Below are 20763 nucleotides of genomic sequence, written 5' to 3' on the forward strand. Positions count from 1 at the left end.
AGCCGCTCGCCATTGGCTACGGGAGCCGGCGCGGAGGCGGGAAGAAGCGACGCGCCTCGCGGTTGGTCGGCGTCCTCTCCTTCCGACTCTCTGCGACGCGATTGGGCCGCGCCCGCGAGGCGGTGGTGAAGTGTGCGCGGGCGATTGGCCGTCAGCTCGAGCCGCGCGGGGCCGGGCCGCTCCCCAATGGCCGATGACTACGGCTGGGTCGCTCTCTCATTGGCTGGCGACGGCGGCCGGGCGCCGGCTTCGTGTGTGAGGGACGGGGTGCGGGCGGCGGCCTCCTCTCGGCCCGGCTATGGCCCTCGGCTGGCTCGGCCGCGTCTGTCTCCTCCTGCTCTGCCTCTGCGGGGAGGCCGCCGCCGGGTGAGCGCTCCCCTGGGGGCTGCCCTTCCCTCATCCCCTTCCCTTCGTCCCCTCCCTTCATCCCGTAGGCCCGCGGCTCTCCGGCGCCCGGCCCGCTGACGGGGCCTTCCCGCTCTCTCTCTCTCCCCCCTCAGGAGGGATTTCTATAAGATCCTAGGGGTGTCCCGCGGCGCTTCCGTGAAGGACATCAAGAAGGCGTACCGCAAACTGGCGCTGCAGCTGCATCCCGACAGGAACCCCGACGACCCGCGGGCCCAGGAGAAGTTCCAGGACTTAGGAGCTGCCTACGAGGTGGGGGAGGAGGGCTGGGGGTGGCACTGAGGGCAGCGTGGTACAGTGCTGTGAGTGAGGCTGGGCCTGGCTGGGAGGCACCCAGCCTGTGACTGTCAGGGCAATGCTCAGCTCCAGAACGGCTGGGATGAGTTCTAGCAAACAGAAATGACTCTCTGTAGGGCACTGTTGTCATCCTTCCTCACCTGTTGAATCTGTATTGAATTTGAGGTGTGGTAGCTAGTAACGAAGCAAAGAGAGGCTGCCAAGCTGACCTGGGATATCTCTTTGTTTGAGAGCAATAAAGGGCAGCAGTTCACCTACCTGAGGGAGCATGGAGTTTGAGCTGTTTGATCTTATTAATAGCTCTTTGAGTGTGAAACGGGCATGCATCAGCTGGAGTGTTGGCACAGGAACCTGTCTGTGTGTATGTGTAGAGAGTGGCTGTAAGTTCTGGCTGGTAGGAAATGAAAGGCTGTTGGCTTGCCTTCTAGTAAATGTGGTAAGGGATGAAAAATCGTTGCTGGAGTCCTGTATGCATAAAGAATGAGGTGCTGGAACAGCTGCCCAGAGAGGCTGTGGATGCCCCATCCCTGGAGGTGTTCAAGGCCAGGTTGGATGGGGCCCTTGGCAGCCTGGTCCAGTATTAAATGGGAAGGTTGGTGGCCCTGCATGTGGCAGGGGGGCTGGAGATTCATGTTGCTTGAGGTCCCTTCCAACCCTGGCCATTATGAATTCTGTTATATCTTTGCTGAGGCATAGCATCTAAGTAATAACTTATACTTCTAGCATTATATGCTACGTAAATCACATATAAATTACCCAACACTTAAATCAGAGTCTGTTTTTCCTCTTCTGTGGATGGTGGGCTGTGTTTCCTTCATGTTCTCTGTCCTTTTGCCTTCCATCTCAGAATCAAAGGGGTTGGAAGCGACCTCTGGATGCCATTTAGTCCAACACACATACTAAAGCAGGTTCCCTACAGTAGGTTGCACAGGAAGGCATCCAGGTGGGTTTTGTACATCTCCAGAGGAGGAAGGGGACTCCACAACCAATCTGAGCAGCTTGTTCCAGTGCTCTGTCACCCTCAACAGTATAGGGATTATTCCTTGTGATTGTATGGAACTTCCTGTGTTCCAGTTTTTGCTCGATGCCCCTTGTCCAGTCACTGCACACCACAGAAAAGAGCCTGGCCCCTTCTGTTGCTGCTGCTTTCTTTCTGCTTCCCCTCATGGAGCAGAGGAAGGCTCCAGAGGAAGAGAGTTTTGACCCAACAGAAATGCACAGGAGCAGCTCCACCAGGACCCTGCCCAGGCTGGCCCTTTAGGTAGGAGGTTTGTGCTGGCTTTGAGGAGCCAGGCCATAGGACAATCTGGATCCCAGTGTTATCTTCAGGAGGAAAGGAGGTTTCTTCCTGCCCAGTCTGATGCTGTGGTTGAATCTGTGGCTCTGGCAGGGCTCCTGCTGTCCCTGATGCTGCTTTCTGATATGTAAATCTAAAATGAATGAGGAAGTGAGGTGAGAAGCAGCTTGAATGTATTCCTCCTTGCTCAGAAGAACATTTTTTGTGTGTGTGTCTTATAGCTAGAACTCCTTTTAGTTCTGACTTCTAGTCTTAAAAAGTTGGCTTAGCTCTCACAGCAAAGTTGGTGAGTGTAAAGAATTCTTTGGTGGGAGATCTAGCATTTACCATCTCTGACTTGAAGGCTGATGCATTCTGCGTGCTTCAGCTGTGGGCTGAGTAGTTTATGTGAGCTGGGGGCTTGTCACACTTGGCAGTGCTTAATGCACGGGGAACATTTCTCTGTGTGTCCAGAGTCCCAGTTTATGTCTTAGCCACAGTAGCAGTTGAAAGGATCTTTCCTACAGAGAAATGCTGGGGAAGAAACAGCTGTAGAATCACAAAGCAGTAGAGGACGCAGTGGCACGGGCAGCAAAAGCTCTTTTGAGTGGTGACAGTCTACCTTCCTTTCCCTTACCAAAGTGCTACTGAAATACAGAGCCCGACTTGTTCAGCATAAAATGTGGAGTTCTGTTGCTAACACAGACAAAACAAATACAACATGCCTTCCCCTGAACTACTGTTGTTTTTACCATAAAGTCTCAGGCTCCATGCTGCTACTCAAGATTAGTCTTGCTGACTGTCTAGAGAAAAGTCTTTGGGGGAGGGTGAGGGGGGGTAAAACAAGTGAGGGGGAGAGTAAATTAAACTACTCAGTGTCCTTCACTTAAACAGCCTGATTTGAACCCCTCAGCTTAACAGATGTTTCAGTTTCAGAGGCTCCTTTATATAGCAGCAGTTAATCTCAGGGTGATTTTCACCTTCCAGGGGCTGGAATCTTGTTTTTGGTTTTCAGTTTATCTGCTGAATTGCATTGCTTTTGAAGCAACCTAAAATAAACAAGAACTCTCTTTACAGAATTTAGAGTGCTGTGTTCTTAAACCTCCTGAAGCCTGCTAAGGAAGCAAAGTGAATGGAAAAGCAAATATTTTGTACTCTTTATTCCTTTCTTTCTTGTAATATTGTTAGTAGTCTACTAATGGATTGTGGAACTTATCCCAGTTTTCTCAGATGGGTGTTGTATTGCAAATCCCAGGTGGCAAAGGGAGAACTGAGCTCTTACATTTAGTCCTGGGAAGGTGAAGCTGGTAGTTAGAGTCACTGTTGTGTTTTTCTTCTACCTTTCTTGCTGCTGCCATTTATCATTACCTACAATTTGAGGCTGGCTTTCATCATTAAGCCATCCTCTCCAGCTCTTTCCACTCCTCTCTGAAAGCTAACATGGCATCTTGAGCCTTCCAAAAAATAACCAACAGCAAAGGGAAGGAAGGCAAAATCTGACTGGAAATCTGTGGAGTGGTGACCAAAAGCAAAAATAATACCTAGGAATTAAAACTGAAGCTTTATGATCTTGTATGCTGTCTAGTGGGATGTGTTGCTCTGCCTCAGTACTGAGATTGCTCCTGAATTTTGCTGCCCTTAGGAACTGAGTCAGTGATGAAGTTGCTGTGGAATTATTGTACCCAGCAGGTTCATCCTGGGAGGCAAACTTGCCATCATAGCTAATAGTTGTGAAGTATTTGTCAGATAAATGCTTTCCACATGCTTTAAGAGCAGAGGAACCAGGGCCCTGTTTTGTGTTATGTGCTTTTTGTCTTCTCATGGAGGAGCAGTTCCTGCTTTGTAAGAAATGATTTTGAGTTGTTATTCCTTTCTGAGTCTCTCTCAACTCACTCAGAGTAAACTCAATATTTTTTATATCCTCTGTGTTGCATCTGTTGTTTTAATAAATTAATTCTATCTTTTATGAACTTAACCAACGCGTGTTTAACTTCCCAGCACAGCAGGCGAGTTCCAGCCAATGCTTTTGCACTGTAAAGCACTGCTACTTGTCCCCCAGCTAAGAGCTCTGGCAAAGCTTCTCTTGGAGCTTTGTGTAAGTATCCAGGTGCCCCTTGGGTGAACACCCTGTTCTTTTGTGTCCCTTTGCCAGGTGCTGTCAGATGAGGAGAAGAGGAAACAGTATGATGCGTATGGTGAGGAGGGGTTGAAGGATGGGCACCAGAGTTCCCATGGAGACATCTTCTCACAGTAAGGAGGTTTTGCCACTTTGAGTTATTCCACAGAGCTTTAATTCTGTGATCCTTGGGCATGCATTTGATGTGGGATATTCCACGTGTTGTTCCAGCAGTTTGTCTGGTGTCTGTTGGTCCTTTCTCCAAGAGCAGCAAATGGAAACCAGTGTTGTCTTCTCATATAGCTTGATTTTCTTAAGCAAAGAAATCTCTTCCAGGCACCCATTGCTCCTGCCTTGGGTAGCTGTCTTCTTGGTCAGAATTCCCTTCCTGAACTAACTGTGTGCTTCTCTCCAGCTTTTTTGGGGACTTTGGGTTCATGTTTGGAGGTAACCCTCGCCAACAGGACAGGAACATCCCTCGGGGCAGCGACATCATCGTGGACCTGGAGGTTACACTGGAGGAGGTGTATTCAGGAAACTTTGTAGAAGTACGTTTGCTGGCCTATTGGTCTCTGCAGTGCTACCAAGTTTCAGATAACTGGCCTTGCTGCTGCTTGTTTGAATCTTCAAAAGAATAGAACTAGAATAGATGCTTGTTTACATGGTATCTGGTAGCTGAGGATGTCATGAAGCTATTTGTTAGTAGTTAACTGAAGGAACAATGTGTTTATTTCTTTGCTATCTGGCAAATTGCCTTAACAATGTTTCTTGTGATATTAACTTACTGGCTGTCAGTGCCTAGCTAAGAAAATTCTGTTTCCTTTAGCTCTCGGTGGTGTTTGAGGCCCATTCATAGACTGAAACACACAGCTTAATTTTCCTATTTTCAGCCATTCTTGGAACACCACGCTGTGCATTTTTCACTGCTTCTTTATGGCCAAACGAGTCACTGAATCTCTGGATTACATGCTTAAACATATGGTGGCCTTTTAATTTTCTTTAAGCAAGCTGTGTTTCTGGTGCTGACAATCTTTGCTAACTCCAATACTATGCATTAGAGTTTATGTTGCTTGAGTCTGCGTTACACATGTCTGGATAAATGAGGAACTCAATGTGTATATAACAGTATGTATGTGGTACAGAGAAGTTATCATAAAAGGTGTCAGTTAAAGAGATGTACATGGATAGAGAAGGTGGCAAAAGGGATTTTCTGGTAACTGGGCATTTCTTGTGTGATTAGCAAGAGGTGTAAGGTGAAAACAGTGCAGAGTGTGTTTTGTTTTGGTTTTTTGTGCACGTGATCTTGAAAGAAAAAAACAAATTGCATTCAGATTGAGTGATCAAGAGCTGGGGTGCTGGCCTGTGTGCTGGTGTCAGCTTCTTCCTCTTTGCTGCAGGTTGTCAGAAACAAGCCAGTGGCAAGACAGGCACCTGGCAAACGGAAATGCAATTGCCGGCAGGAGATGAGGACCACACAGCTGGGCCCCGGGCGTTTCCAGATGACTCAAGAAGTTGTTTGTGATGAATGTCCCAATGTCAAGTGAGTTGTGCTCTTCAGTGCTATATGCTGTTAGTTCAAAAACCTGCCACCAGAGGGAGAAGAGCGTCTGTACGAGTGGGAAGATGGGGGGAATTTCAGAGCGCTTAACGCAGGCTTCTCATTTCTGAGGAGACAGACTTAATAATTAAAGTGGAAATGGGCAGATCTGTTAGATGAGGAACTTACTCAATTTGTAAATGAGTGAGAAAGGCAGCACTTGGCCTGCAGCTCTAGGTGTAAGCAAGGAGTGTGTGATTTGTGGGGGTGTTCTCATTCTCCAGTAGCAAAGCAGGTGCTACCACCTAATGCTGAAAACTGTGCTTGCGTATTCCCCTTTGCAGGCTTGTGAATGAAGAGCGAACACTAGAAGTGGAGATAGAGCCAGGTGTGAGGGATGGTATGGAATATCCCTTCATTGGTGAGGGTATGTATATGGGCAGTGCCCAGCTTGTGGCTTGCTTCTTTGCTTTAATACAAGGCTGGTCTTCATGGCAGTGTGAAAGGGGCTCTGCTCTGCTCTAGGTAAATGATCAGGACACGTTATGTGAAGTTGGTTTTTTTTTTTTCCAGAGTGTGCTGCTCAAATCCAGTACCACAGTCTTTGCAAGTCTGGGTAACACTCCTGAGATCCTTTCCCTTTCTTGCTACAGAATACACAAAAAAAAAAAAAAAGAAAAGAAATGAAAAAGCCCTAAATCTTATATTTCAGATGATAACTTGAACAAGAACATTTGTTTCAGACTTCAGTATGTGAAAGAATCCCTCCTGTAGAAGGAGTTTATGTCCTTTAATAAGTAATGGATGGTTATCATTGCTGTATGGGCAGGTCTTCAGAACAGCAGAGAGGGGTGAATTGGAGGGAATGCTGGAAATCCTAAACTGTTTAGCAAAAGAAATACGTGTAAGCAGGGTTTTAGTCACATGAGAAACAAGCAGTTGTTTTTCTCCCTTTGACACATGAGCTGCAAATCCCTATTGTGTTTAATATGCTGCTTGCTTCTTTAGCTGTTTCTGACTGGATAAACAGCTCTTCTTCCTCCACAGGGGAGCCCCACGTGGATGGGGAGCCGGGTGATTTGCGTTTCCGAATAAAAGTTCTCAAGTAAGTGCCTGGCCTTGTTGGACCACTCTTTCAGGTTACTATCAAGGAAGCCTGCAAACAGCTTTCTGGCTAGTGTTGCTTGGCTTGTGTCTAGTTTATTCTTCAGTGCTGGTACAGCCAGGGCTCGGGTATTCAGGGCAGTTCAGGATGCTCAACCCTGAGGATGCTAGAGAATTCCCTGCTGTTAGGATGATGCAATGATATTCCACTTGTGTTTCCCTTGAATTCTGGCATAGGTTAGCTGCTGCCTGAATCACAGGGGATATCTCCTTTTTCCGTAAACATACTATCTCCCTATTGTCAGAAAATGTGCTGGTAAGAAAGGCTGGGTGAGTCACAACTTGACACTCCTTGCCACTCACTGCTCTAGAAATAGAAAGGCTATTAGTAGCACTCTTGCACACAGGAAAACAAAGCTAAATTTCATTCGTTCTTGACTTCCTGTCTGATTTCTGTGAAGTTCTCCCAACTCTTTTCACAAATGGATGGGAGAAAGCTGGAGGAAAACTACAATCTCATTTCTGCAGGCACCCAGTCTTTGAAAGAAGAGGAGATGACTTGTATACAAACGTGACAATCTCGCTGGTCGAGGCACTTACAGGCTTTGAAATGGATATAACCCACTTGGATGGGCACAAGGTGAGGAAAAGATTTGCTTTCCTGCTCTATGTAAATAAAATTTAGCTGCTGGCCTTTTGTGGCTGCCTTTGTTAGAGGCCTCCAGAGCAATTTATTCAGAATCAAAGCAGGCCTTGCACAAGAGGTGCAAGGTGAGGATCAAGGTTCCAGCCCTTCAGAGTAGCATGTCTTGTCTTCAGTATCCTGGCAGTAATGCTGCCTGGTTCCTTTGGATATCATTGACTTTGGTGGGGAATCAATATCAGCTGGAGCTTTCCAGTGGGCTGCAGAGGACATCTGAGGGACTGAGATGCATGCACAGAACAAAAGCAGCATTCTCAAATTTCTTTTGTCTCTAGGTTCATGTTGCTCGGGATAAAATTACTAAGCCTGGGGCCAAACTGTGGAAGAAAGGAGAAGGTCTTCCAAACTTTGATAACAATAATATCAAAGGCTCACTAATAATAACGTTTGATGTGGAGTTCCCCAAAGAGCAGTTGACAAGCGAACAGCGAGAAGGTGGGTGTTCTAAAGCTCTGTTATGGCTTAGGGCTGCACAGATATCTCACAGGAGCTGCTAAGAAGTTGGTGTAACTGTAGTGACCAGGAAAGACTTTCATTCCCATTTACCCCTTAAACAGCATAAGATGGTCGACCAAGTGCCCTGTGAATAACTTCCATTTTCTTTTGAAGCCTGCAAGCTTGGCTGCTGCATTTGTAGGGAATAGGATTAGGTTAGGATGTGCCACTACTGGGATGTTGCACTTGACACTACTAGCAGTGCTGTGTTCTGTAGCTGGCCATCTGCCTGAACAAAGGGACTAACTGGGCTGAGCCCCTGTCTGATTGACCTTTCCTGGAATAAGACCACAGGCTGTTTCCTACTTTCTTGGAGTCTGTGAAAACTCTTCTACAGTCAAGGGTGAGCAGTGCTGTACAGCACTGGGTAGGGTTTGTGCATCCCTGCATCTCCCTCTACCATACATGCTTTGTGCATGTGTAGGAAAGAAGTGTGCAGTGAAGACACATACACCTGTTTTGTAGTAGAGATCAGCATCAGTGCCAAAATGGAAGCTCTTGAGTGAAGTGTGTGGAAATCCTAATGCTGTCAGGAGGATAAATACTATGCTCCTAGCTGGAAATTGATCTCTGCTTTGTCAGCTTTTGCAGTGGGTTCTGCTTCTCTGCTCAAGGCATCAGAGTAGGTCAAGGAGCCCCATCCTCTGCTGTGGGGCAAAGAAGTTCCTGCACATAGCAGTGCAGCTCTCCTTCAGAAAATCCTGCTTCCCAGCTTCTTTCTGCTGGTCAGAAGAAGGTACGATCACCCTGAATGTGCTGTCTTAGTTGATTCTGGCAGCTGTCCTGCTAGAGGGAAGCAAACATGTAGCTTTCCTGAGCTCCTCAAATGTAGAGGGCAGCCAAGCCTTGGGTGGTCTCTTCTCAGCACTTCCTGCTGTGTTGCCGCTGCTGTGTGAGCTACTAATTGGAGATAGAGCTCCAGGGTGACCAGTCATCTGCAAGCTTATTCTCTTGCAGCCTTTCTACAGCTATCCAGGCTGGAATGTCTTTGTATTAGTTCAAGGTCTTTTGCTTCCGCACTGCGCTGCTCTTCTCAAAGCTGCATATGGCAGTAGCACCTCTCAGATGGAACTGAGATTTTCCAATCTGCTGCTCTCGGCAGTTTGAGAAAAAATTGTGGGCTAGAAGCAATGGCAGAGTCCTGTGTGATTGTCAGAACTGCTGGCTAGCCTGCCCAGGAGGGTGGTACACACATGAGCATGTTCAAGCACAGGGCCTTTGGGTGTTTTTAGCTTCTGCAGAAGCAATGCCATCCTTCCTGGGGAAAGGTGACTGGGTAAGCAGTCAGATGCATTCTTGTGTGCTAGAATATCTCCAAACACGTAGGGATTTAAGGAGTTTTATGAGGGAATAGCTCTGTTCGTGCTGTGTGGCTGCACAGTGCGTGCACAAGAGGAAGACTGCAGGCCTTGGCATTCAAAACATCCCTTTCTCTTATTGTTGGCACTGTTCCTAATTTCTTATCTCATAGCCATATGGATGGCTCCTGGTACAGTTGGAAGACACTGAGAACACAACCCTGATGCTCTAGAGTCAGAGAAACATCAGGCTCTTCTCTATCTGGGTGGTATCAGGGAATTTATTGCTTGGTGATCAGTAGTGACCTCTCTTGTCTGTAATCCATCGCTGCTGGGGTTTGTTTGTTCTCCATGTTTTAGTGCTCAGCAAGCAGGAGCAGGCAGTAAAGTGCCCAGGTTGTGTTGTGACCTGTCACCAGCTCGTGGTGTCAGGAGGAACTTCAAGCTGGCTCCAGTAAATGCCTGAGAGCACATTAGAACCAAATACCAGGATTCCTGGCTGTGAATACCAAGCCCCCAACGCTGGGCATAAATGCTAAAATTTCCTGTGAGCTAATGAGGTTATCCTTCAGGCCAGCACGCAGCTGCTTAAGGGCTAGCCAGCAGGAAACAAGGTACAACAGTGGTAGTAATGCCATGCTGTTCAGGGTTATTGGAGCTCACCTTTCTTCAGTGACGTCCTTCCTTTTGAAAGGCTGCATTGCCAAAAGACACATCTACTGACACAACAGCCAGGAAGTGGCTGTGAACTGGAAGTAGGAGGCTCTTTCCAGGACTGTTTTCCAGTATTTTGGTGGGGCTAAAGGCACAGTAGTTCCTGTAGACAGAACTGTGTAAGAGTAGACATGCAGGGCAAAGGTTGCAGGGAGGCACATCATCTCTTAGGCTAGTTTTTGTGAATGACTTGCATGTTAGGGGTTCTCTTCTATATGAGTGAGTTGATTTTAATAACTGGTTGTGCTTCTCCCTGCGTACGTGCCTTGCTTAAAGCTGATAACCACTGAGGTGTTTTTCTAGGCAGCCTAATCTGATCTGTTGTACAAATGTCAGCATCCAGCCCAGGACTTTTCACCAGGACTCTGGCCTCAATCCAGCAGGCTGATCTGAGGCAGGACAAATCCTGTCTTCTGTCATGTTGAGCTGCAAGCCAGCTGCCGGTTCTTGCTGTTGTGAAGCTGATACTGTTTTGGGGATATCCACTGGCAGAATTTGGTTGGGTTTAAAGCAACTTAGTGGGGTTCTATTGTTGCTGGGTTGTTTTGTGGTTTGTTTGTTTGTTTTTGCTGTTCTTTAAATTTGGAAGTTACCCATGATGTGAGGAGTTTAACCTCACAATCTCAGGTCCTGCCAGCCCCTGCCCAGCACGATCCTTTCAGGTGCTGATCAGAGCAGGGCTGTGCCATGACCAGGGCTGGGAGTCCTGGCTGATGTCAAAGAGGGAGTTCCCTCTGATTTTACCTCTGGAAAAAGTGCACAGCATACATTCTTGGCAACTTGCTTCCTCTGTGCAGACTTGACCCTTAAGTAGCAGTAAAGACCTGCTAGTCTTCCTCTGGCCATGCTAAGCCCAATAGAACAGATTAGCTATTATGGTTACAGTGCTGACTCACCTTCCTGTTCTCTTATCCGGCTCTGGTAAAACTTGAGTGCTGATAGGACATCAGGTCAATTCTTTAAAATGTTTTTTATGAATGGCTTTTCAGGAGCGGTGAGGATGGCACTTTGTTCCAGGCTGAATCCAACCCAGTGATGCTCCTTTAGACCCCTTTGTAACACAGTGGCTTTCAAACCTATAAATGCAGGCTTTCAGCAGGGCGCTATCAAGTCTGTAGATGCAAGTAAGAGAAACAAGCTTACTCTCTGGGGGCTACTTCTAGCAGTCAGCAGTATTCCCAGGCACTACTTATGAGTGTGAAAACCTCTCTTGTGTAGTTATTCATGTGAGATTCTGTAGCTGACAAGTTCAGGAGGAACCAAACATAGCCTTCCCAAACTCAGTGCTAGAGGATTTTTGTAGGGCTTTAAAGGGAGCAGAGTAGATGAGCTAAGCTACTGGAATTCAACTCTGGAAATGCTCATAAAGCTGTTTCTTGATGCAGTTGTACTTAAGATGACAAATGTGTTCTCAACTTCAATAGCAAAGCAGCTCTAGGAGTCAGCTGTGCAGATAGTTACAGCTGTGAGGATCTCGAGCTGGTGTGCTGGTCTCTGAGCTTGTAGTGAAAGAGATTTTTCTCCCTGGAGGAATTGGCTTATGGTTTGGTCCTATTTGGTCTTATTTCTGCTGGTGGGAATGCTGAAGAAGCAGGAGCGAAGCTGCTGTGCCTCTGAGCCTGGGGGAGATTCTCTTTGTTGTTTAAATGATGCTCGTGGTGTCAGTGTGTTTCTGTCATTCAGAAATGTGTGCTCGAGCTCAAGGCTGGTGCCACAGCGCCTGTGTGTCCGACCTGTAAATGCAATAAGCAGCACCTGCAGAGTCCTCCTTCTGTTTGTGCTGCATGGTAATGCTTTTGTTTCTCTTGCAGGTCTCAAACAGCTGTTGAAACAAGGCTCTGTGCAGAAGGTGTACAACGGATTGCAGGGATATTGATGTTGGTGGGGGTGAAAAAGGACTTTAATCACGAGTCAGCTCTGTTTGCAGTTCTTCCTCCTGCCCACTGTAGAATGGAAAACAGGGAGGGTGGGGTGATTGTTAAGGTATATATAATTTCTTTTTTTTTTTTTTTTTTTGTAAATGGTGGAATAGTTCAGATGAGTTGAGGGAGGGGGGGGAAGTCTCATCTTTCAGGACACAATGGGTGCTGCTTATCGTGTTCCGTGTCCTGGAACAACAAAAATTCCTTGTGCAGACAGAAAGGGGGGAAAAGAAGTTTTAAATTCCACACAGATTGGAATTCCTGGTTTTTAAATATATTTTGATGTGACTTTTCTCGACCATCTCAGCATATTTTCGTAGCTTCTCCTCTTTTGTCCTCCATGTTGATCTCTGGGTTTTTTGTTTTTTAAGTTTGATTTAAATTCCAGATCTTCTTCCCCTTCACCTCTGAGTCCAGAGTGTGGCACTGCTTCAGAGTGAGTGCTGCTTGGGCAGGCATGCAGGTGCTGTTGGGGGTGGGCTGGCAGGAGGGCCTGTGCAGGACATGTTAGGCCCATGTGTGGCTGGGAAAGCAGGGGAAGGAGTTCCTGAAAGCTCCTGTGCGCTCTCCTAGCTACAAAGTAAGTCTTTTGTCCCAAAAGTCAATGCTCAGTTTGAATTCAGAGTTACAGCAGCTCAGCAGGGACTCCTTGGACTTTCAGCATGAAATTTTGGGGAAAATAATGGGAGTGGCTCCTCGTGGTCTTCATTCTTTCTAACCCCTGAGTGTAACCAACAGCTTGTCTGCTCAAGTTTATTTCCCTCCTGCACTCTGTCCTCTGTGAGGACAGGGAAAGTAACAGTGCAGAAATAAAGGTGTTTGAGTTGGAATGGCAAAACCTCCCTGCTCGTGTATTTCAGCAGCCCTTACTCTGCTACAGCTGCAAGTCGTTGGGCTCGTGATCATCTTGCTGCAAGCTGCCACGAAGGGTGAAACTACTGCTAACACCAGCAAAAGCTCTGCAGCTGCTTTAATTGAACCGAGGGCCCAGCAGCTCATCAGGGAGGGACCTGTGCTGCTCTGGTGTCTGCCGTGAAGGCGCTGCTCCTTTAAGCATCCTTGTCAGAAATGCTCATCTCTGCATGTTATTTGCAAGAACTTTGGGAGTGGTAACTAAGAAAGTTCCCAGAGGTGCCTGCGTCACTCAGCCTCGTGCTGCTTTGCTGTGGCAGGGATGCAGGCAGCGAGAGAGATGAGTCAGTTGTTGGTGTAGGATGCTGCTCTGCATCTTCATCCCGTGCTCCTGAGGGCTGTGAAATGGGGTGGCTGCTGCTGCTGCTTGATTCCTCGTTCTCTGAGCTGGGAAATAGATGAGATCTGCTTCTGAACAGGGAAATGCTTTCTGGGGAGCAGCAGCAGGAGACTGGAAGTCGCTCTTTGGCTTTTGTTGCTAAGGATTTTCCTTTGTTTTCAAGTTAAAGCAGCACGGGTCTGAACTGGGTGAGGTGGAGAGCTGTGGCATTGTGCTGCCATGGTCCAGCTGTGTCCCACCCAGCAGCAGCAGGAGCTGACGCAGTGAAAGCAGCAGCACTGGGGAGGTTTCCTGCTGGATCCTTTGTATATTTGCTTTGGCAGAACAAAGTGGGGAATTAGGGAAGCCAGGGTGCAAAACCCTCAGTCTCAACTCTAGTCTTCCTCTAAGTCCTCATTAATGCTTGGTGTTAATCCTGGCTGAGACTGCTACCTAGAGCATCAGCCTGTTTGACCTGCTGTTTCCAGGTCCCTGTAGGCAGCTCTGCACCCCGCCTCTCCCCTTGGCTCTGATTAAGAAACCTTAGATTCCAAAGGCAGGCACACCTGTTAGGGCTGCACTGGTTCTTGTCTCAGTGTGTGCTACGAGGGTCTATTTGCTGACAGCTGCACGGCCTGCCTTCCTTCCTACCCCAACCAACATGGCCTGTGCTGCTGGTACAAAGATAAAGCTAAAAACTAGAGCCAGGTCTCAACTTCTGTGCAGGAGATTTTGGCTGTGGTGAAACCCTTCCTACCCCCACCCCCAGCAGCAGGCAGTGCATTTATTCTGAGCGCAGCTCCTTCTTCCCACCGCTGCTTTTTCTTTTCATGCTAATTCTTTTCCTTCCTGTAGGATGTTTTTCCCTTTCCATTGTGGATCAGTGTTGCTCTGAGAGGCCGGTGCTGTGCCGAGCGGCAACGATAGCTGCCAAGCCACAATATTTGCCAGTGTGAGAGCAAAGCACAAGTCAGCAGAGAACGGCTGCATTGTTTGTGGTGCAGGTAATTCACTGAGACGTGATCCAAGAAGAGAAAGAGAAAAAACCTCAAATCCTACCAGGCTTCCTTCCACCTTCTTTTCCCTGCTGCGTAGTGTGCAGTTGGGATTTGCTGCTGTCCCTGCCTTCAGACGAGCTCCAGGGTTTCCGTGCTGTCTTTCCAGGAAGCTGTGTGCTTTAGTGCTTGCTAGGCTATTGTTCAAATGTTCCACTTTGGGTTTTGCTCTGTTGGCAGCAGGAAAGTCCAGCACCTTCAAGGATCACAGAAGTTGTATCTGCCCCCTGTGATCCCCGGGTTCTGTGGCAATTGGTGGCTGTGAGTTACTGCCTTCTCTCCCTCAGTAAGGCTTAACCAGTGTGAGTGAGTCATAGCACACGTGGACTGCTTGATCTCACACAGCCTTGTGCAAGGCAAGGACCAGCCGTTCAGATGCAGGGATGTTCAGTTCTTTTATCGAGATGCTTGTCCTCACAATGTGCTTTTTAGAGAAGCTCTTGCCGCTTTGAGAAGGGTGTATTTTAAAAAGCAAACGGTTATTGCCTGCCCAAAACAGGATCCTGATTTACAAAGTGAATACTTCTGATCACCTCCAAGTTGTATGTTCTTCCAGGGTCTAACCACAGGCTCCCTCAGCTCTAGTTGAAGATCCCACTGCTACCATCAGTGCTTTGTTACTACCCCCTGGCTGCATCCTGCTGGCTCTGGTTAGGCTGAGGACTCCACATCCACATCAATTCTCAGCTGTCCTGCAGGCTGTCCTGCTCCCTGTTCCAGCAGGGAGGCCAGGAGCAGGTAACTGCAGCTCTTCTTGCCAGGCAAGCGAGTACGTTCCTCTGGCTTACTGCTTTTGAAGAGGTAACTGGGCAAATAGTCCCTTCAGTTCTTGTGGGAGAAATATCTCTTGTAAAGCATTTGTGTAGGGAGGGAAAGGACTTCTCACTGTAAATGGTTACGCAGTAAAGTCTAAGGAAGCACTAAGCAACACGGTGGGAATGTATTCTGCTTGGAGATGTGCAACCTCAACTGAGCAGAGGTGGATACCTGTTCTTGCTCAGCCAGCCTAGGTACTACTGCTGGTTATTTGGGCGGCTTCCCTGTCCTGCAGTGCTCATCAAAAGTAGATGATGGTGAAATCATAGTGTAGGATGGCTTTTCCAGAAAGCGTTGTGACAGCCTGCGTGCTCTGAGGAGAGGGAAGCAACAGCTGCTGACCCAGCAGCCTTGCCCAGTTCTCTTGTCTCTCCGAGACAGGTTTGATGCTTGCAAAGCCTTGCTGCCCACCCTAGACCAGATGCTACGCTTTTGAGACCGTACACAGGAGATTTTGTGCTTGGTACGTGGGTCCTTAGCAACCATGTGGCCCCACAGGGCGTTTGTTCCTGATGCTCTTGGCCAGGAGAGAGCAGCTGCTGCCTTATTTCTCACTACAGCCAGTTAAACTGCTTGCACAGTGTCCCCTCCTCACCAAGTAAAGGCAAGGGTGAAAGTGTTCCCAAACAGCAGCTTCTCCTCCATGGAAACTTCTCTGGAAAGGTTGTGTGGGCTGGCTTTTTTTTTCCCTCCACGAAGAGTTTGTTATTCTAAAATACTTATCTGTATCTAAACATATTTTTGAGAGACAGGCAGTAGAGGGGAGAGGGAACTGCCGTCCTAAAGGTGCCCAGGTTTGCAGCGTTCCTGGAATCCAGCTGTGTGAACTTATCTGGGGACCTCTGGTGTGGGGCTGGACAGGAAAGGAAGGTGAAGTGGCAGTTCCTTACTGTTGTTCTTTTCAGTGATGTTTTTAGGTGGTGTTTGGATAGCAGCCGCTCTGCTCCAATGCCACAGAGCTGAGCTGCTCACTCAGTCTTGCAAGGCTTACTCAGACCAAAGCTTGTCCCACCCAGGGACGGCCCAGCTGTGGCTGGCAGGGAGGTGCAGTAACTGCCCAACAGCTTCTGTTTGCCCAGCTGCCACATTGCTGAGCTCCATGTTGACTGTGGCCAGAGCCCAGCTTTTGCCTCTTATTTCCTCCAGCTGTGCCAGGCACACTGACCTGGGAGGCGTTAGGAAAGAGAAGAGGGCAGTGATAGGAGCTGGGCATCCTCTCTGTGGGAGGGATGTGTCAGCTCTGCCTCTTCTGCCTAAGTATTTCCAAGGATCTGCCTGCTCACCCCTGGCAGCAGGAGGCTGACAGGCAGAGGAGCCTCCTACAGAAGGCAAATGCAGAAGTAAAAGGCATAATCATGGCAGGGTGGTGGATGAAGATCTGCTTCCGAAGATTCCCCAACTCACCAGGAGTCAAAAACACAACCAAAAAAGAAGTCCCTGCCTCTAGGAGGACTGTGCCTTATTTCTCTGAATGCAGCAAGCGTGCTCAGCCTGCTGCAGCAGCAGGGTTAAAATGGATGTCTGGAAACTGGGAATTCCACAGAGGAAAGCATCTGGGGCTGTCACAACGTGTGTGTGGCCTTTGAGGACAGTTCAGAGGAACGGGGCTGTTTAGTCCTGAGCAGCACTGATGATTGCAGCGTGGGCACTGAGTGCATAGAGTGTTTATTGTAAGGATAAACTCTTCTCGTCCTGGTGATGAGCAAAAAAAATGTGGCAGTTTGAGCTGAGGGAGACCTCAATCTGGTACCAGAAGGATGGAGGAACACCCTGTGTGTGGGGAGCAGGAGCGATGCTGTGGTGTGACCCCCAGAGGTGCTGTACAGCTCTCGCTCCCACCCAGCACCTCCACCCTCAGGGTGAGTGCTGATACTATGATCCCCAGTTCCTGGGGCAGCTCCTGGTGGCAGGCAGCCCCTTGTCCGCAGGGTGGGGGACAGACAGGACACAGAGCCACCAGCTGGGATGTGGGGCTGATGCCAAAATGCCGTTCCTCCCCAAAGGATGAGTGTGTCTTTGCAAGGCTATGTGTGCACACCCATGGGATGCATGTGTAGGTGAAGGGGAAACCCAGTCCCAGCCCGAGGGCATCACCTTACCCACTGCAACAACACAGCTTAGAGGCTGGGCTTATCTCAGCTGGCAGCAATAGCAGTATGAGTGATGGAAAGTATTTGGCAGGCGGAGAGAAAGGCCTGGTTTGCTCTTGAGATGCTGTGGGGGGGGGGGGGGTTGGTGAAAGCCTCCAGGGGATTGCAGGGTGGATAAAGTCAGGAAGAAAGGGAAAGAGCCCTGTGGTTGACGGGATATAGCTGAGGATTGGCACTTGTTCTGAGGGCGAGCACAGGGCTTGAAGGACTGGCCGTGGCCGTGGCTACCGGCTGCTGGATGATGGTCAACACTTAAGCAACAACTGGGGCCTCCCTATGTGTGAGCTGGGCTGCTGGCTGGGCCCTGCGTGCCGCTGGTGATGGTGACCCTATGATGAAGCAGTTTGAGGGTGGGCAGAAGAACTTGAGGCTGGGAGGGGTGCAGTTGTACTCCATAGCCCTTCCCTTTGTGTCATGCGTTGTTTGATATTGGTCACCATCAGGGAAATGACCCAGGGTGGCTTTGGGTGCGGTGCCCAGGGAAGGCTGTAGGGCCTGGGGACTCGAGGGCACCAGCTGTTGCCCTTTTCTCTGAGCTGGCAGAGCAGCCATATCCTGGAGCACTGCCAGAGCCTACAGACAGGGAAAAAGGCTTTTCCAGAGCTGTTATGAGCAAAGACGGCCCCAGCTGTCTAAAAGCTGATGCATTGCAGAAGCAAAACAAGCCCTGTCTTTCCAGACCCCCGCAGTTTCCCAAGTCCTTGGGCTGCCACCCACCAGAGCCACCAGCTCGCTTTCTGATGTCCTGCGAGTTGCAAAACCTCTTGGAACCACGATGTGAAATCTGCCCTGCAACTCTGCGTGCGCGTGATGGAGACGCAGTGCTGCTGCCCTGTGCCACAAACAAACCCCTCTGCTTTCTCCCCTCCTTTCCCCCCCCCCCCCCCCCCCCCAATACATACAGCACATCTGGCCTCCCATCAGCTGAGTGCTGATGTTTGCCTCAATTGATGCTCTGGATCCCGGGACGCTTGGCTGCTGCTTCACTCTGCTGTTGCAGCCCCCTGAAGGGTGGGAGGCTGCGTGATGGAGGGCAGCCAGGGCTGCCTGGCAGCTCCAGCAGATGAGCTGTAGCCTCTTGAGAGACCTTTGTCCCCTGTTGTGGACATTGCTATGTCATCTCCCATCCCGCTTCTGTTCCTGCCTTCCCCTCCTTGCTGCCAAAGGGTAAGAATTTTGTGTTTGTGACCCCGTCTGTGCTTTCTGCTGGCCTGCCTTGCACTGGTGTCAGCATCCACTCTTTTTTTCCCCATTCCTTCACCCAGCTTTTGGGGAGCCCACGCCCATACGTGACGGCGATGAGCCCTTTAATCTGCCCAGGAGGAACCGTCTATAGTCAGCCTCAGTGTGCCATAGGGAGGTGAAGGAGAAAATAAATGGCACCAATTGACCTCAGGAAGAAAATTGCAGCCAAACTGAGCACAAGCAAAGCGGCATGCGGTTGGGGTGAGATCAGGCAGCACGAGCCCTGCAGCCTCTCCCAAGGCTGTGCAAGTTCACTGTATGCTGTGTAACCCCCCTGCTATGCAAGAAAGTGTGACACAAGTCTGGGGGCAGAAGGGCTTTATTGCACCAGGCCCTGAAGCAGGGCTGTTCAACACGGAGATGGACGGCCACCGACGGGTCCTTTCCCAGATGTGACATCTGTCCTCCAGGCATCCATCCCCTTTCACCCCAGAGTGGCGATGAATCACGGTCTGAATACCAACTTTCTTCACCCTTTTTGGCTTTCTTCTGACTTTCACCCCTCTCTGCATTTCATGCATCCAGGCCAAGCGCGGTTCCGCGCCTCGGTGCGCTGTGAGCCCCATCCCTGGGGCAGGGGAACCGTCCCAGCTGGGATCCCCATGGGGTGATGCAGGGTTGGTCCCCTGTGCCCGCAGAGTGACCCAGGACAGCCATGGCTTTGCTAGCAGCTCCCTCCTGTGCACAAGAAGATGCCCACAGCCATACCCACCACTGCGGAGACCCCCAGGATCAGACCCAGCACCAGCGGGGCGTGCGAGCGGCCTCTCTGCTTCCCTGCAAGGAGCAACAGTGGTAAGTCACCCCAATTCCCAAGGGATGAGAGCCAGGAGCAGGGGGACCCCCAGCACCCCGCCGTGCCTGGCGCACACCTGTGTGAGGGCTCTGAGCCCGCAGGATGTCCACGCAGGTGGTGTTGAGGAAGTGCTGTAGGTTATGCGTGGTCTCAGAGTATTTCATCAGCTCCTGCCGGGCAAAAGTGGCCACCGGGTCCCTGCGTGGCCAGCGGAGCTCCCAGGTGGCGGTGGGGACGTGGAAGGTGAGGAAGGCTGTTCCATTGAGGGACACCTCGTAGAAGCTGTGGGCCGTGCCGTTGGGGAAGAGGCAGCAGCCCAGGCGGCAGTGCAGGATCTGGGTGTCTGTGGGATGGAGGGCATCAGGTTCCAGCAGTCCTTTGCTGCTGTAGAGCTATAGTGTGTGCACGGCCCTGGCTTGTGGGCTTGCACTCGTGAGCTCCCTGCAGCTTCTCATTTGGAAATCGCCCTGTGCACAGTGAGCTCCTGGTGGCTCTCGCAGGGGATGTGCTATAGGGCACGGACGTGGGGACGTGGATAGCACTGGAGATCCAGGTGCAGGAACGAATGGGGGCAAAATGGGCTCTAGGAACACAGGTACAGGGGCTGTAGGGAGAGAGATGTCAAAGCACAGCCACAGCATCCCTGTGCATGGATACAACCTCCTCCTCCTCACCATCCCGCTTCCAAGCAGTGACCCCAGGGCAAGCCCTCTGCCCAAGGACTGCCAGCAGCTCCGGGGCTGCGTCCCCGTCCCCGAGCAGCCATCCCCAGCAGCACAGCACCACGTGCCCCCTCGCCCCGGCAGCACTCACAGTTGAGGGGCCTCTCCTTGCTGAACACCTGCACTATGCCGCTGAAGTAGCTCAGGTAGTTGGTCACCATGTCCCGCTGCTGTGCCCAGGCTGCGGGCGGCTCCAGGGGCAGCACCTGAGTGACGTTGTGATCCTCCAGGATGTGGCTGAGCCGCCCGTCCAGCGTGGCGTTGCCCCAAAAGACGGAGCTGCCCTTGGACACCTGCGTCCACTGCAGCATGGTGAAGGCGAGCGGGGCTGCTGGGAGGCACGGATGTCACGCCAGTCCTGACCCTCACCCTCCAGCCCCGCAGTGGCCCGAGCATCCCACGGCCCCGCACGTCCCCGCAGCCCCTTACCGTCGCTCCCGGCCCCGCAGCCCAGAGCCCCGCAGAGCAGCAGCAGCCTCAGCATGGCGGGACGGGGACGGATGGGCTGCGGTGGCCCCGCGGCCGCAGTTAAGCGGTGCCGGGGAGGTGGGGCCGGGAAGGAGGAGGAGGAGGAGGACGCCGGGAGTCCGGCCAGGTCTCTCCCATTTCCTTCACCCACGACGCCCGCACCCTTTCGCTGCCGGACGTGGCCGTGTCAGAGTAAAGGGGACACGGTGGGCCCCGTGGCACGCAGCAGTGTGACAGCCCAGCGCATGGGAAGCGATAGCGCTTCGTTAATTAGTTTAGAGGCAATTATCGTGTGTGAGCATCGCAAAAGCATCGCACGCGGCTCCGGCTGTCCGTCCCCGCCAGGCAGAGCGGCGCGGCACAGCGCGGGGGGGCGGAGCCTCTGCTGGGCGCGGCACCACCTGGTGGGCGTG

At 50.5% G+C, this 20763-nt stretch overlaps 2 protein-coding genes across 2 annotated transcripts; one reads left to right on the forward strand and one right to left on the reverse strand.

The window, feature by feature from the left end:
* The first annotated feature begins 221 nt into the window (after positions 1-221).
* On the forward strand, positions 222-12176 carry DNAJB11 (DnaJ heat shock protein family (Hsp40) member B11). The gene is made up of 10 exons (XM_052685339.1): positions 222-366; positions 501-657; positions 4131-4228; positions 4510-4642; positions 5492-5634; positions 5976-6058; positions 6679-6736; positions 7264-7375; positions 7714-7873; positions 11757-12176. The coding sequence occupies exons 1-10, from the start codon at positions 299-301 to the stop codon at positions 11819-11821; spliced, it is 1077 nt and encodes a 358-aa protein (XP_052541299.1). The 5' UTR covers positions 222-298; the 3' UTR covers positions 11822-12176.
* A 6489-nt stretch (positions 12177-18665) lies between these two features.
* PROCR (protein C receptor) lies at positions 18666-20703 on the reverse strand. Its single transcript, XM_052685347.1, has 4 exons — positions 20312-20703; positions 19974-20210; positions 19237-19503; positions 18666-19141 (listed from the first exon to the last, which is right to left on the reverse strand). Exons 1-4 carry the CDS (start codon positions 20364-20366, stop codon positions 19029-19031), a joined length of 672 nt encoding a protein of 223 aa, XP_052541307.1. The 5' UTR covers positions 20367-20703; the 3' UTR covers positions 18666-19028.
* Positions 20704-20763: the final 60 nt, after the last annotated feature.

The sequence above is a fragment of the Tympanuchus pallidicinctus genome, unplaced genomic scaffold (assembly GCF_026119805.1).
Source record: "Tympanuchus pallidicinctus isolate F22 unplaced genomic scaffold, pur_lepc_1.0 scaffold22, whole genome shotgun sequence".
NCBI lineage: Eukaryota > Metazoa > Chordata > Aves > Galliformes > Phasianidae > Tympanuchus > Tympanuchus pallidicinctus.

Coding starts and splice junctions, on each gene's coding strand:
- DNAJB11 (XM_052685339.1), top strand. CDS start 299: ATGGCCCTCGGCTGGCTCGGCCGCGTCTGTCTCCTCCTGCTCTGCCTC. Junction 4,643..5,491: donor ATTCAGGAAACTTTGTAGAA/GTACGTTTGCTG, acceptor TCTTTGCTGCAG/GTTGTCAGAAACAAGCCAGT. Junction 7,874..11,756: donor GACAAGCGAACAGCGAGAAG/GTGGGTGTTCTA, acceptor TTTCTCTTGCAG/GTCTCAAACAGCTGTTGAAA.
- PROCR (XM_052685347.1), bottom strand. CDS start 20,366: ATGCTGAGGCTGCTGCTGCTCTGCGGGGCTCTGGGCTGCGGGGCCGGG. Junction 19,504..19,973: donor CAAGGAGAGGCCCCTCAACT/GTGAGTGCTGCC, acceptor TCCATCCCACAG/ACACCCAGATCCTGCACTGC. Junction 19,142..19,236: donor GGCTCAGAGCCCTCACACAG/GTGTGCGCCAGG, acceptor TGCTCCTTGCAG/GGAAGCAGAGAGGCCGCTCG.